Source organism: Toxotes jaculatrix, chromosome 18 (assembly GCF_017976425.1).
Source record: "Toxotes jaculatrix isolate fToxJac2 chromosome 18, fToxJac2.pri, whole genome shotgun sequence".
In the NCBI taxonomy this organism is placed as follows: domain Eukaryota; kingdom Metazoa; phylum Chordata; class Actinopteri; family Toxotidae; genus Toxotes; species Toxotes jaculatrix.
In genome coordinates, this window is record NC_054411.1 from 8,958,202 (window position 1) to 8,971,370 (window position 13,169).

At 39.7% G+C, this 13,169-nt stretch overlaps 2 protein-coding genes across 5 annotated transcripts; one reads left to right on the forward strand and one right to left on the reverse strand.

The window, feature by feature from the left end:
- Positions 1-1,392: 1,392 nt before the first annotated feature.
- ccdc137 (coiled-coil domain containing 137) lies at positions 1,393-8,088 on the forward strand. 4 transcript variants are annotated; one of them, XR_005896358.1, is made up of 7 exons: positions 1,394-1,528; positions 1,789-1,934; positions 2,017-2,242; positions 2,469-2,551; positions 2,934-3,010; positions 3,110-3,541; positions 8,070-8,088. XR_005896358.1 is itself a non-coding variant. In XM_041062953.1 (6 exons), the coding sequence occupies exons 1-6, from the start codon at positions 1,458-1,460 to the stop codon at positions 3,308-3,310; spliced, it is 804 nt and encodes a 267-aa protein (XP_040918887.1). In that variant the 5' UTR covers positions 1,393-1,457; the 3' UTR covers positions 3,311-3,795. The 4 variants fall into 4 exon arrangements, 2 of the variants coding, with proteins under 2 accessions (XP_040918887.1, XP_040918888.1); XR_005896357.1 differs by lacking the exon at positions 8,070-8,088 and adding an exon at positions 7,228-7,601; XM_041062953.1 differs by lacking the exon at positions 8,070-8,088 and having other exon boundaries at positions 1,393-1,528; positions 3,110-3,795.
- LOC121198672 (G-protein coupled receptor family C group 5 member C-like) lies at positions 5,902-10,740 on the reverse strand. Its single transcript, XM_041062951.1, has 4 exons — positions 10,368-10,740; positions 8,417-9,429; positions 7,053-7,156; positions 5,902-6,974 (listed from the first exon to the last, which is right to left on the reverse strand). The coding sequence occupies exons 2-4, from the start codon at positions 9,393-9,395 to the stop codon at positions 6,885-6,887; spliced, it is 1,173 nt and encodes a 390-aa protein (XP_040918885.1). The 5' UTR covers positions 9,396-9,429; positions 10,368-10,740; the 3' UTR covers positions 5,902-6,884.
- Between the last annotated feature and the right edge of the window lie 2,429 nt (positions 10,741-13,169).

Sequence of the window (13,169 nt, forward strand, 5' to 3'; positions counted from 1 at the left end):
ATGTGTGTTGAGGTGTTCAACAGGATATAATTTGCATATTTCCACAAACATCCAGAAACATGCAGTGTAGGGATGGAGCTGTGGGATCAGAACATGTCCCATGATCCTCACTATCTCCCCACCAGCTGCAATATTATGCAATATCTACAGCCTAGAACACACTAGCATGAACAGTGGCAGCATTCCCCTTTAATCAGCAGTCTCTCAGATTGAGTTGCATTATGTCTCACTGGTAATCCCCCCCTACCTTCCACACACATGTGTTCATTGTTCATTCATCTGATGGTTTACTTCAGCCTCTGTCTGTAATCTACATGCACACACACGTGACACAGACGGACACACAGTTTCGCTTCCTGTAATTTAGCAAATATTCTTTATGCAGTCACAAAAACATGTGAGGATCAGAGGATGCATTTGATGCCAATATTTCTGCTCCTTATGATTTTTAATGGTGAGTTTTTGATGGGATTGTTTTAGTTCCCTGTGTAATCCTCCACACACACACACACACACACACACACACACACACACACACACACACACACACACATTGCAAACCACGTAGGCTCAGGAGTGCTTATGCTGTTGGAAACATAAATGGCTCACTGTATGCCACATCTGACATATGCACAAAGACAAAATGCTACATGAGTTACATAGAGCTTACTAAGGTCACCACTGTCACTGCTGATGGTGTCTGTCTGTGACTAACACTAATATACCAGGTTTGTTGCCCTGGTACTTCTACATAATGAAGTTTTGAATGGATGAATGAATGGAAATTTAGTTGGAAGTAGTTTTCGACTCTAGTTTTACATTGTGATACTACTGCAAATATTTGGCAAATTTGTCTGATTAAACCTCATAACAATTGATCAGAAATTAAACTTGCTAATTCGCTGGACTGATGCCTTGTAGTTCATTGTGGTTAATATTTTATTTATTGGTTTTATATATTTTTTTAGAAGCTTCAGTTTGTGGTGTATTATCGTATGGAGCCAAATTCAAGAACACAAAGTCTGGATGGTCAAATGAAATACGCTGCATCTAGCGGTGGTAAATATGAGTGACAGCAGTAACTTTAGCCAATCAGAATAGTCTTTGCAGCAAAGATCGTCTATTATTTCGGTGTCTCCCTCTGACATAAAATGATTCCATCTTTCAAGAACCGGGCGTGATTTCTATCCATTCTGAACTTTATTTAACTGAATCTGTTATACACGGGGCACTTCAAACTAGAGCTCAGCGAGTGTAGGAGAGGAGCAAAGTGAAAGAGCCTTAGAGTTAAAGCTGCTCGCTTAATACTCCTAAATGGCCCCGTGCTCGAAAAAGTGACGGAGTGAGAGTTCTTACTTCCCCTCTCTGATGCTTAAGGTTGAGGTTCAAAGGTTAAAGGCTATTCACGCTGCTGTACATGTGTTATAGTTTTGTCATGCGTTGGAAAGCGCAGTAATATGGGAAAGAACAAGAAGAACAAAACTAACGAGTCAGGAAAACAAGCGGACAAGACTGGACAACACCAAAGGTAACGTAAGAAAGCTAATGTGTAAAGGAAAAACTGCTAGCTAGTGGCTAGTAGTGATGGGTAGATGAGGCATCATGAAGCGACTGCCACTGGCTAGCTGTTATTAGCTCTCGAAGTTAGCGACGAATTAGAGTCAACTTGTTAAACTTATTCTTGTATGTAAATGAGGATATGTACCTGCAATACACTTACTTCAAAAGCTAACGTTTATTTTCATTTTTCCTACACTCTATCTGGACTGTAACACGTCTTAATTTCAGTGTTAAGAAGCTCAAACGAGATGGTAAACCCAAGAAAGCCAAACAAGAGGACCACCTCGAACACATCCCCTTCAGGCTCCGGGAGATAATGAAGAGCAAGGACAGAATGAAAATGAGATCTTTGAAGTCCAAAAAGCTTAAAGAGGGTGAGTAATTAACAGCACGTTTATAATTTTGGTCATTTATTTTATTTTATAGGTAGTGAGGAGTTTGCTTTCTGTTTATTAGCTATATCCCCGAAAGGTAAGCCAGAGGATTCCCTGGATGGAGACATACCAGTTCCACATTTCCGGAAGAGAAAGGACGAAAGTGTGAAAGCATACATGCGGCGCATGGAGAAGGAGACAAAACATGTCCTTTTCCTCACCAATAACCAAGTAGACAGAAAGCCAGAACTGGATGCAGACAAACAGGAGAGGCCTGCAGGCAAGGGCAAGTCCGAGAAAAAGAAGGAGTGAGTAGACTGTGACTAATTTTTTTAATTTCATTTTTTTTTTTAGTAAACTGAAGATATTTTTGCTTGAAAAATGACTCAAAGGACCACTTGCAGTACTGATATGCGTTTAAATGTCAATAATAACAATAAATAACAATAGAAACTAGACCACAGTTAAACAGAAAATTGTATTATCATTGGTGATAAATGTCTAACTTGTTTCTTATTTGCTGCCTTGTTACAGGTATGATAAAGTGAGATTACAGAGGCTACAGCAGAAAAAGCTGAGCAAACAAGAGGCTGTGATGGAAAAAGAGATGTTTGTAGGTAATGAAAGCTTGTTTTTGAAGAACAGATAAAACAACCACAACAAAGGATGGGAGGGAGTACATGTTTTCTTGTATAATTTAGTACACAAGTTTATTAGTATATTATATTAGTTTCTATTAGTTCTATTAATGCTATTAGTATTTTGACTGGCTAAAGTTGAGAGTGATGCTGTGTGTTTGACAGATGTATGACTAGGCAAATATTTGCAAGATAGTTCATCATAACCACTTTATAAGGTGATAAAACATCAAGTGTTATGTTTCCACTTGTTGTGGAGATCACTCCCAATGTGGCTAAAAAATAAATAAATGCAACTAAACCAGCTGAATAGCTTTTAAAGCTTTTTGTATAATTAAATGATGTTTTTTTTGTTTTGTAGATCATGTTCCCTTTGGGGAAGTTACAATGGCCCCACCGTTGTTGAACAAACCCAAGAAAGCTCAGGTCAAATCTCAGGTAACAACTCTCTGGATTTATCATGTTATCTCAGCCATCTCAGTGTTCAAGTGAGTTAATTCTTTGTTTTCTTTTTTTTCCTCTGCCTCCATCATCCAGAAGGGTTCAAAGGAGCTGCTTCTCAACTCACTCCTGGGCCACTCAGTGGCCTCCACAACCAAGCCCTCCATGGCCAGACAGAGAATCATGGAGGAGGAGAGGGAGCGAGCAGTGGAGGCCTACCGTCATCTGAAGAAACAGAAACAGCAGCATCAAGAGGCCAGGACTGCCAGTCTGGAAAAGCTCAAGAACTTTCAGTGAGGCCTTATGTCACTCACTTCAAGGAACTGTAATCCTTTGACAACAATCAGTGTGAATAACTGCAGTGAGTGGTGATGTTCAGAAACTGAGTCAGATCATAAGATAACCATCAGCAGACTGCATGTATGTTACGTAACTCTGGATCTGATGCGCCATTGGAGGAACTTACCACAATGTACCTAACTGTCAGGGACAGAAGCAAACATTTGCATCCACAGTCCACAGTATGAGGTAAGTTAAACTCCATTCACCTGCCACTTCCAGTATCACACGTTTAGTTCAAAAGAGAACTGGACAGTATCAGGATACGTGTAACTGATCACCACTAACTACCCCAAAATATATACATAAAAATGTTGATTTCTCACTCTTATAACTCTGTTGGGTGTTCACTAGCAAGTGTTCATTTATATTTTTCAGTTTTCAGTTTTTCCTATTTCCCTATTTAGATACCAATAAAATCATTGAGTTTATCTCAAAGCAAATCTAAACCTCTGATTGTTTTCTGTAGTTCCACTAGATGGCAGTCCTCCTGTAGAGACCTGGTTTCACACTGTTTGTATGGAGGGCTGACATAACATGCAGACTGAATTATTTTGGGCCTTTCTTTAACATAAGAAGTAGTAGCACAACTTGCTATATTATATATGTTGGTTTATGACTAGTTTATGTTTTTCACATATGTCAGTCTGTATTCAATGTTTCTATTTAGTTTATATCAGTTTCTATATAAATATAGAAAAAACAAATAAAGTAAAACAAGAAAACAAGTCATGCATGATTTGTTTTCTCAGCTTTCTGAGAACACTTTGTATTACCTTGTTGCCATATAGATGAATTTGTCATATCTGCTGTTTCCAGGGTCAAGCATTTACTTTGAACCTCAACAATGAGGATAGACATACATTTTTTTGAGAAACAAAATGCAAAAACTGGTAATACCATGTTTCTCTTTGTACCTCTTTGAGAGCCTGAATGCTGGGATAAATAACTCACATCAGCCTTTTTAAACGTGGAATACTTATTAGAGCCTGGCACAGCTATTTACATTTGTAATCCCTTAAAGGTTTACTCTCATGAACAAGGCCTTTGTTTAAATAATGGCCTCTGGGACAAACTGTACAAATTCAGATGTTTTGTTTGACAAGTAGATTTTTCATAGCATCCTAGATGTAAAAGTAATATTTTTACAGTAATGATCTGTTGAATATCATCACCAGATGGTTTTACCTAGTAATACTAAATACCTGTTGTCTGGTCTGTGGGTTCAGTTTGGATTTGTTTGTTCAGCTTGACCAGTAAATCCCTCAGTTTTCTTTTTTTTTTTCTTTGTCCGTGTTTGTCCTCTGAGGGTTGTCACAGTGACAAGAAAATGCATTAAGTGGGGACAGCTGCTTGTGATTGGTAGTGCTGACTCCCTTGAGCTGAGCCCAGCCACCACTGGTCATGAAACCAACCGTGTCCATGTGCACTAGACAGCTATTCATAATATCAGGGGATTTACCGTTGCTGCCTGTCAGAGGAAAATGCTGTTTATAATTTCACTGTTTATAAATGCTGTTTATAAAGTCACTGATCAGAATAAAGGCATTGACAAGATTTAATGTATTTAGATTGTGGTAAATTTGTATACATTTTCCTGTTGACAAGCTGCACTGCTTAGCTGCATGTTTTGTTTTGGGTTTTTTTGCAGCTCTGTGCATCAGTTTTTATATGAGATGTATAAAGTTGTGTGCACTGGAGATCAAAGGGTTCAGGCATGAGGCATTAGAGAGAGTAAAATCTCAACATTTGCACGTGTGCTCTTGTATTTTTCTGATCTGTGTGATTTCCAGTTTGTGAGCAATTTCCTCTTTGAGCAACTGCTCACTGCTGCTGACAGTACAGGATGGTGGGAGTAATTGGGAGAGAGCCTACTCAGCCTGCTGCTAGGCAGCCACAGCTCACTCTGAAGCTGTGTGTGTGTGTGTGTATGTGTGTGTGTGTGTGTGTGTGTGTGTGTGTGTGTGTGTGTGTGTGTGTGTGCACGTGTCAAATTATATGTGGATAATCGTTCTTCTATGTGTAGGGAAAGGAAGAACCCATCTTAAGTCAAAGTGGTTGTCCATGCTAATTGTTCTAAAGCTAATTTGTCCTTTCACCATATATGCTACATACACAGCAGCATTTTAAAACCGTTTAAGTAGTTAAACCACATTCTATCTGTATGTGGATTGTGTGATTGTGCTCATAGTGAGACTATTTGCTGTCCGCTCAAATACTTATGTAACAAACATGCATGCTGTGAAGTCTCTTGGCAGCCTTTATTCACAGCTACTGTCAGTAGTCTCTATCACACACTCCATAAAATCTCACTGTAGTGCTCCAAACTCAAAATATTACTACATCCACTTAGTTGTACTCAGACTATCACAGCCCTACTAGTAAAGAGCATTACATGGATTTATTGTTGTAAACCCGTACTCCACAAAATGAGAGTCAATCTCTAACGTAGGTAAAACTTGTCAAACCAAAATATGTAAATGATTGTTCTAGGCAGTGTAGATGGTAATCCTTGTGATACTTCCTCTTTCTGTATCTGACACCTGCCTCCTCATGAGTTGTTACCTGTTACAGTCCATGGAATAGCTTCACAGGATTTAAGTAATCTTCACAGGTTTAACAAGTTAGAGGTTACGTTTAATATAAAATTGAATTTCTTTATAAATCCAAGACACTACAAAATCATATGGCTTTTAGAGGAAGTGTGAATCACATCATTCACAAGTGAACAAATTGTGTTAAGCAATAGTGAAATGAAAAGTAAATGACAGGCAGCAGATTCATAACAAGACAGTGCACACAACAAAGGCTAGTCTGTTAAACCACTTTTCTTTTAAACTTCCTGTACCTGACCCTCATCTACAGTTTCTCTACCACCAACCTACAGTGGGTCACCTTAGAATTTTACATTTTGTTCTTCTTTGGATTTTAGATTTTGAAAAAGAGTACACAGCACTTTTTGATCTTCACTTTCTCACAGAGATAGATGCATTCCGCTCTTTCTCTTGGATGATTGTGTTTCATGGGCGTCCAATAAGTGAAGCAACAAGTGAGCAGAGCTGCTTAAGAGCTCACAGTAGAAGGTTTAAAGCACTGGTTTCCATACAGTAAGAATGAAAATGAAACAGGAGCTGGGGCACAACTTTTCCATATGGAAATCTTTGTATTGGCTATGAATACATTAGGCTCTACCAGCCGCACATCTCCAGTCACTGTAATCTTTTATTTATGATACGCAGCCTTTGTACATACAGAATAGACAAGCAGTGCATGAGCAGAGGAATTAAATTATAAGACAAAATTAGGAAGTCTGTAAAAGGATCTAGGTTATATTACTGAAAATTGCTGGAGATTTACCATGATGATTATTTAAAGCATCTTCCTAAGGAAGAGAAAGCGGTATACGATACATTTGCTACTAGAAACTCTCATGCTAAACAAACCCCTGGTGCAGATTTATTTCATAGTGGTAACAACCGAGTGTGCGATTTGTTCTCAACAGTCTGCCTGTGTGTGACAGTCCTTAGGATGGTCAGGACTCGGCTGAACGAGGCAGAGAGCTGCTACTTCCTGGATTCAAAGAGGGGGCTGTGACTCGAGGGATCATAGCTTCTTGGTCCATCTGTAGAGGCACACAGAGAAGTTATTACTTCAGATGTGACAATGAGATGCTTTGCGGTGTAAAGTATTGTGAACATACCTTTGTCAGACCCTTGGCTATCAGGGCAATTTCTGTGGGCTGGTACACACAGCTTCGTACTTGACCATTGTAAGCCCCATATGGAGACACTGGTTTTGTGGGCACTGGTAAGAAAAAGTGGAAGATAATTGAAAAAAATGGCCTTTGATGTTGTTTTTTTTTTTTTTTCTTTCAGATCAGATTTAGAACAAGTTCTACATCAAAACAGCTCTGAAAAACATAAAAGGACATGTTTAAAACATCTGCCACAGTTTACAGAGGACACATGAACAACAGACTCTGTGGCAACAGACATGTACCCAGTATTGGCCTATTAAGTGAATAAGTATTTGCTGCATCTGTTAGGATCACCATGCTGTGGTGTATCCTACCTATTGTGTGTTGTGACAGACAGCATGTTCCTTATTTATATATATTGTTTCCCAACCTGTCAACCAAACATTTTCCTCTTCCTAATTAGTTTCTTTTTTTCATCAGGGTCAGGATGTACTAGTGACAGTTGTGTTGAAAATATCACAAGTACTACTGATAATGTAACAATCAAAAACTTCCAAGCAATACAAATAAATAAATGACATTATTAAAATGCTTTGTAGCTGTGATAATAGAGATTTCTGTTTCCAAGAAAGTGAGAGATGATACTGCCTCATAATATTGGCCAAGGACACAACCTTCAGTAAGTAGATCAGACTTTTTTTCCCCCCCCCTAAAAAGTACAATGATGCATAAATGGCACAGGAAGGAAACATGCTGCCAGTGTTCATCAGGCTTCTTTTCATGTCCTTTGGCAGAGTTTAATCTTGCAGTTGTGCCGTTTTGTGAGCAGTAGGTCAGTGACTGAAACACGTGAGAAGCACTTACGTGTTTTTCAGTGCAAGATTGCTTAAACATGGCTCCTGTTATACCTCATACCCGCTGCTGCAACTGTGTTCCAGCGTATGTTTAGAAGCCTACTGATGCTATTGTACCCTCTCTCTTTTTAATGAAGTCTCAAAATATGATTTCTTTCTTGTTCAGGCACTTCCTTACCATATGGAGCCATGTTGCAGAGAGCTGTGTAATGATATTTGTTGCAGTGATCCCAGGTAAAGTGACTTTTGTTGCATTGAGGTTGCACTTTGGGGCCTGTATTTTCAATGTTGACTCTGTAACTTTTTTTTTTTAGTCATTATACATAAGATCAAATGCCACACTTCAACTTTAAAATAACCCAATTATTGTAAGATCATAAACTTTTGCATCGTTTAACATTTTAGTAATATTGCACAGGGGTGTGCTCAGTTTTGTTGTATGCTGTTTACCCCAAGCTTGAGTATAATAATTAACTGTTACTGTCAGACTGATCATAATATGTCATGCTGTACCTGTTGGAGGCTCATCCATAGAGAAAGCTTTATTCTCCATGTACACATTTTGGTGGGGTGGCTCCGGCTCCTTAAGGATGTTGTCATAAATCAGGCTCCTGGCAGGATAGACTTGTTCTCCATCGGGAGGCTGCTCCTGATCTGGATCCACCTGGGTCAGTAAGCAGATTTCTGGGATGGTGTAGAGGAAGAGGAACACCCAGGCATTTGACACCACAGCTACAGCTAGAGTAGGATCGTCCCAGCTGGGACTCCCAACCACTCTGTTCCCATGGATGTACATGGCAATCCAAGCTGCCCAGATAGCAATGGTGATTAGCCCTGTAACCAGGATGAAAGCCCCATCTCGGCGCCACTGCTTGTGCTTGTGTGTCAGTGAGGGCACAGCCATGAACACCACAGCTAGCAGCAGAACCATTACATAGATGAGTGCCATCACAAAATCTTGGTTAGCAATGCTGCAGGACAGGTCAGGGACAATGATGCCTCCGGGTGGGCTCCTGACCACAGTAATCACAAGCCACTCAGTGTTGATGATCACCTCAACCAGCCACAATCCCAGGGCTCCCAGGCATAGCATCCAACTCCTGGGCCCCCGGCCTCTCCGCTCCAGCAGGGTGAGCCACAGCCCATGCATCGCCAGGCAGGCTAGACAACCTGAGAACAGTACTCCAAACAGGAACCTGCGTGCAGCACAGCTGGTGGAGTACCGGCCCACGATGAAGGCAAAAGTGAGTCCAAAGAGTCCCAGAGTGGAGACTAGAATGCCCGCCTGCAGGGCCACCATACCCTTTCTCTTCTTGTCCGTCACAAACGGTAAGGAGGCCATGAGGATGATGAACAGGACAAAAGACGTTACCACACCAGCAGCAGCGATGGCCTCCACCACAACTCCCCACACTGTAGTCAGGTCACACAGGTTGTAATATATGGAGCTGATGCTGGAACCACATCCTTTTGGAGCACTGGTCGGGGCCATGGCTTCACTGCAGATTCTTTTTCCTTTTGAAAAACTGCCACAGAAACACTTTGATTATTTAAACTTGAATTATACTAGATATCAAAGATAAGCTACTAGAATACACACGCATCTGAAAACAAAATGTTCCTGTAGATTATTACTGTGCTGTTGCACAGTAAACAGTATCATCCACATACTGGCCCAGTGGAGTTGTATAATGAAAATGATCTCAGTTGTGAGGGTTCTTACTGTGCTAATTGCGGGTTATTTAAATTAAACATTCAAGTTACTGAAGAATCCAAGAATTACAACACATTGTCTCCCCTGCCTTTAATTATCATTCTGCAGTGGATTTTAATAACAGATCAGACACAGTCTAGCTATGAAACACCATTTAATTTACAGAGACGACATTTTAACCCTTTACCAAGAGACTTCCCCCACCCACCGTTCCTGCTCCCTGTTCGAACAGATGTAGCCTGGTGTAGAATAGATAGTTTAAAAGTAAGATTGTTCTGTGTTCAACTTAAATTCCAACAACTTCCCATTGTCAGTTTGATAATATCTTCCTCCAGCTACATCCAAAAATCTACAGTATATACAGCATATAAACACAGCCTCAAATGATCAAGGGACGTTGTCACTGTCCAGTGAAACACACGCATCTCAAATTTGGTGATTGTGAACTTTAGATTGTGAACTTTAGAAAATTCTTTTTTATCGTAAACATAATAGGCCTACAAACATATTGATTATATCTTACAAGCTAAAGAAAGGGATTTTTTCCTTAGGTAATGAAGCATTTTGGAGATACATGGTTTTCACAGGACAGTGAATATTAATCTTAATAATTAATTTAGAATGGCACAGAATGAGTTTAAAATCATCATAATAATGTTTACATAAGAACACCATTAAATGAACTGCGCACACTATTAATGTAATGGCGGGAGTGTTACAGTAATGGTATAAATGCGTGACTTTTTTTACCTGGACTGATGACACTGAGAGCGGCTCCAACAGGTGACTCAGGTAGATGAACTCCGGTTAGAAAAGCCCACCGCCGAAATGAAACTTGCCTCGCCCGACTTAGTTGCTTTTTCTTGAGTATTTTCCAGCTCCTGATAGATTATTCGACAAATTTCTGTGCGTTCAAATATCCACATTATAGATCCACATTTATTTTTTTCCGTGTTCATGGACAGTCCTCCGTCCGCCCACTCCTTACTGTTGTTACTGAACCATGATATAATCGACTCACCGACTGTCGCATTAAAATAGAGGCCCTGTGCAGTTTATTATTATTATTATATTATTATCCTATGCAATACTTGTTTCTGTCGACTCAGCTGAAAGTACTCTGCCTCTTTGCCCAGGCTCTCTGGGGTTTGCAGCTTTGCATATTCTGTGAGATTAGCACCCACTTATTTGTTTCAGGCGGCTTATGTCCAAACAAAGGCGCCACTCACCTCTCAAGTGACATTTCCACTTGTATATACAGGCTATGAAACACGGTCTGAGCTGTGACCTGTTTGACATGCAGATACCGACTTCAAACTCACTGATGACTGATGATTAATGGCTTTCACTGGTTTAGTGATTAGATCAGTTTTGTGATTAGTCTGTGAGGGTGTTTTTTTTTGTTTTGTTTTTGTTTGTTTGTTTGTTTGTTTTTATAAATGAAATGATCAGATGCTGCACATACAGCAGCTTTCTTTTTTTAGTGGGCCTACTTTCAGTTTTATGGAAGAAAATAAACTGCCACCATGTGTGCCTTTTTAATGAATTAAATGAATATTTTATACATGTTCAACAGGCATTTGTAAAATCTATTCATAATTTTTTTTCTCCTAAAGAAAAAGTACCTCTGGTCGGTCATCATCAGAGGGGAGACTGTATATTCAGTTTCCAGAGCCACCTGGTGGAAAACATTGTTATAGCTGAGATCGACGACTCTGTTTTTCACTGAAACACAATCAAATCAGATTACACAACAAAATAGAACTTGTTATTGATCTGTTGTAGGCCATGCCACTTAACAGCCATTTGATAAATAAGAACACTGACTGATGCTATTGATTTTAAGCTTTTAGAAGAAAGTTATGCTCCATACAATAAAATGTTACTGGGGTAAATATGAAACTAAAACATTCCATTGTTGGGATTGAAAGTCACAGGCTGCTGTTTTAAATGTAATATTTTCTCTTGTGTTTGCACAAATAACTGGTTGCAGACATGACAAATTATGGCAAGAAAAAAAAAGACTGAGACATGATAGCAGAATGCAACTTCTCTACAGTTTCCATTATGTTCTATAGTTATTTGTTTGTTTGTTTTTGTTTTGGTCATTGTCATAACATTTTATAAGCATTCAGCATCTTTATCATGTTTTCGAGACCTGGTTTTCTAGTGCCGCAAACACCCCCACCCGCCCGTGTTCCTGCACAAGAGTAAGGTCATCCAGGACACCTTGTTGAAACTAATTCTGGCATGCAGCCTGTACTAAACATACTGTTTATACTGTGTGATGGAGCCCCCTGTGGTGCATCGATCCCTCAATGGATCTTGTCCCGAGGGGTTCTCTCACAAACCCAGCAGCTCGTCAATCCATCCCTTTGCATTCTGGTCCTGTTAGCAGATTCTTAATAGGAGCTGATCTCAAAGGAGAAAGCAATGTGACCTTAATGAAGGACATGCCCTTTTCTCATGCACACATGAAAAGGGCTTTGGGTTTATTCTAATTCTAATTTTGTGGGTAAACAACAGTTGCCTGAAACATGTTTTAGTTTACAGCTACACTTTAAGCTGTTAAGCCAATTGTCTTATATATTAAAAGAGAATGCAAGACCCATTATTCCCCTTCATACAGATTAATTGCATTTGTATCAATTCCAGTCGTATTTGTGTGCTACTGGATTCACCTTCAGAAACTAAAACAGATAGAAGATGCCACCTTATATGATCCACAATGCCTTGTCTATGTGGTCTAGTCTAGTTTGTTGCAGGATGCTTCATTAGGGCACCTCAGCACCACTCTCCTCTGAGAACCTGTCAGGTTATTCATAGCAGTGGCTCAGGTTGGGGTCTTGCAGGACGTCTCTTCTCCTGGATTTTTACTGTGGCTTGGCAGCCCTCAGGGCTTCACCACAACCCCATTCCCTCTGAAATGATGTCTCTTCTTGTCAGTCCCAAAGTGGGCATGGTAGACTTTGAACTATTTTAAACACATTTATCACATTGCAGCGTGTTAGTATTTAGTGTTCAGTAACTATTGTAACCGGACTAATGGCCTGGTCAGATGCATTGATTTTTTTTTTTTTTTAATGTCAGATCCATATCTAGCTTAGCTTTTTGAGAAGATTTTAACAGGGATCTCAGTATTGACTGACCTATCTCTGACTGACAGATCAATGCTAGCTGAGTGGTAAATAAAGGCTCATTTAAGTGGAATTGTAAACATCTCTTTGAGGCCCAAGCTCATGCTCAGAGATTCTGAGGACCACTGCCATAGGTGCCATTTCACTCCTGCTGTGTTCTAGTTAGTGCATGTTACATGGTTTTCTCATGTCATGTGGTTCTTGAGCTCACTTTGAGTCATTGTAGCATTTCATATTGATTATCATAGCTGTGAGGATAGTATGTTCCCTGCCAGAAGCAACCATATCTGGAATTTATCTACATCATACATACTCATTAAACCTTGTGCACTCTGTGCAGTTTGTGATGAAACAAATATCCGTATATGGCCCCTGAAAATAGTTTTACATGCCCTTAATGATGCACTAAGAAGTT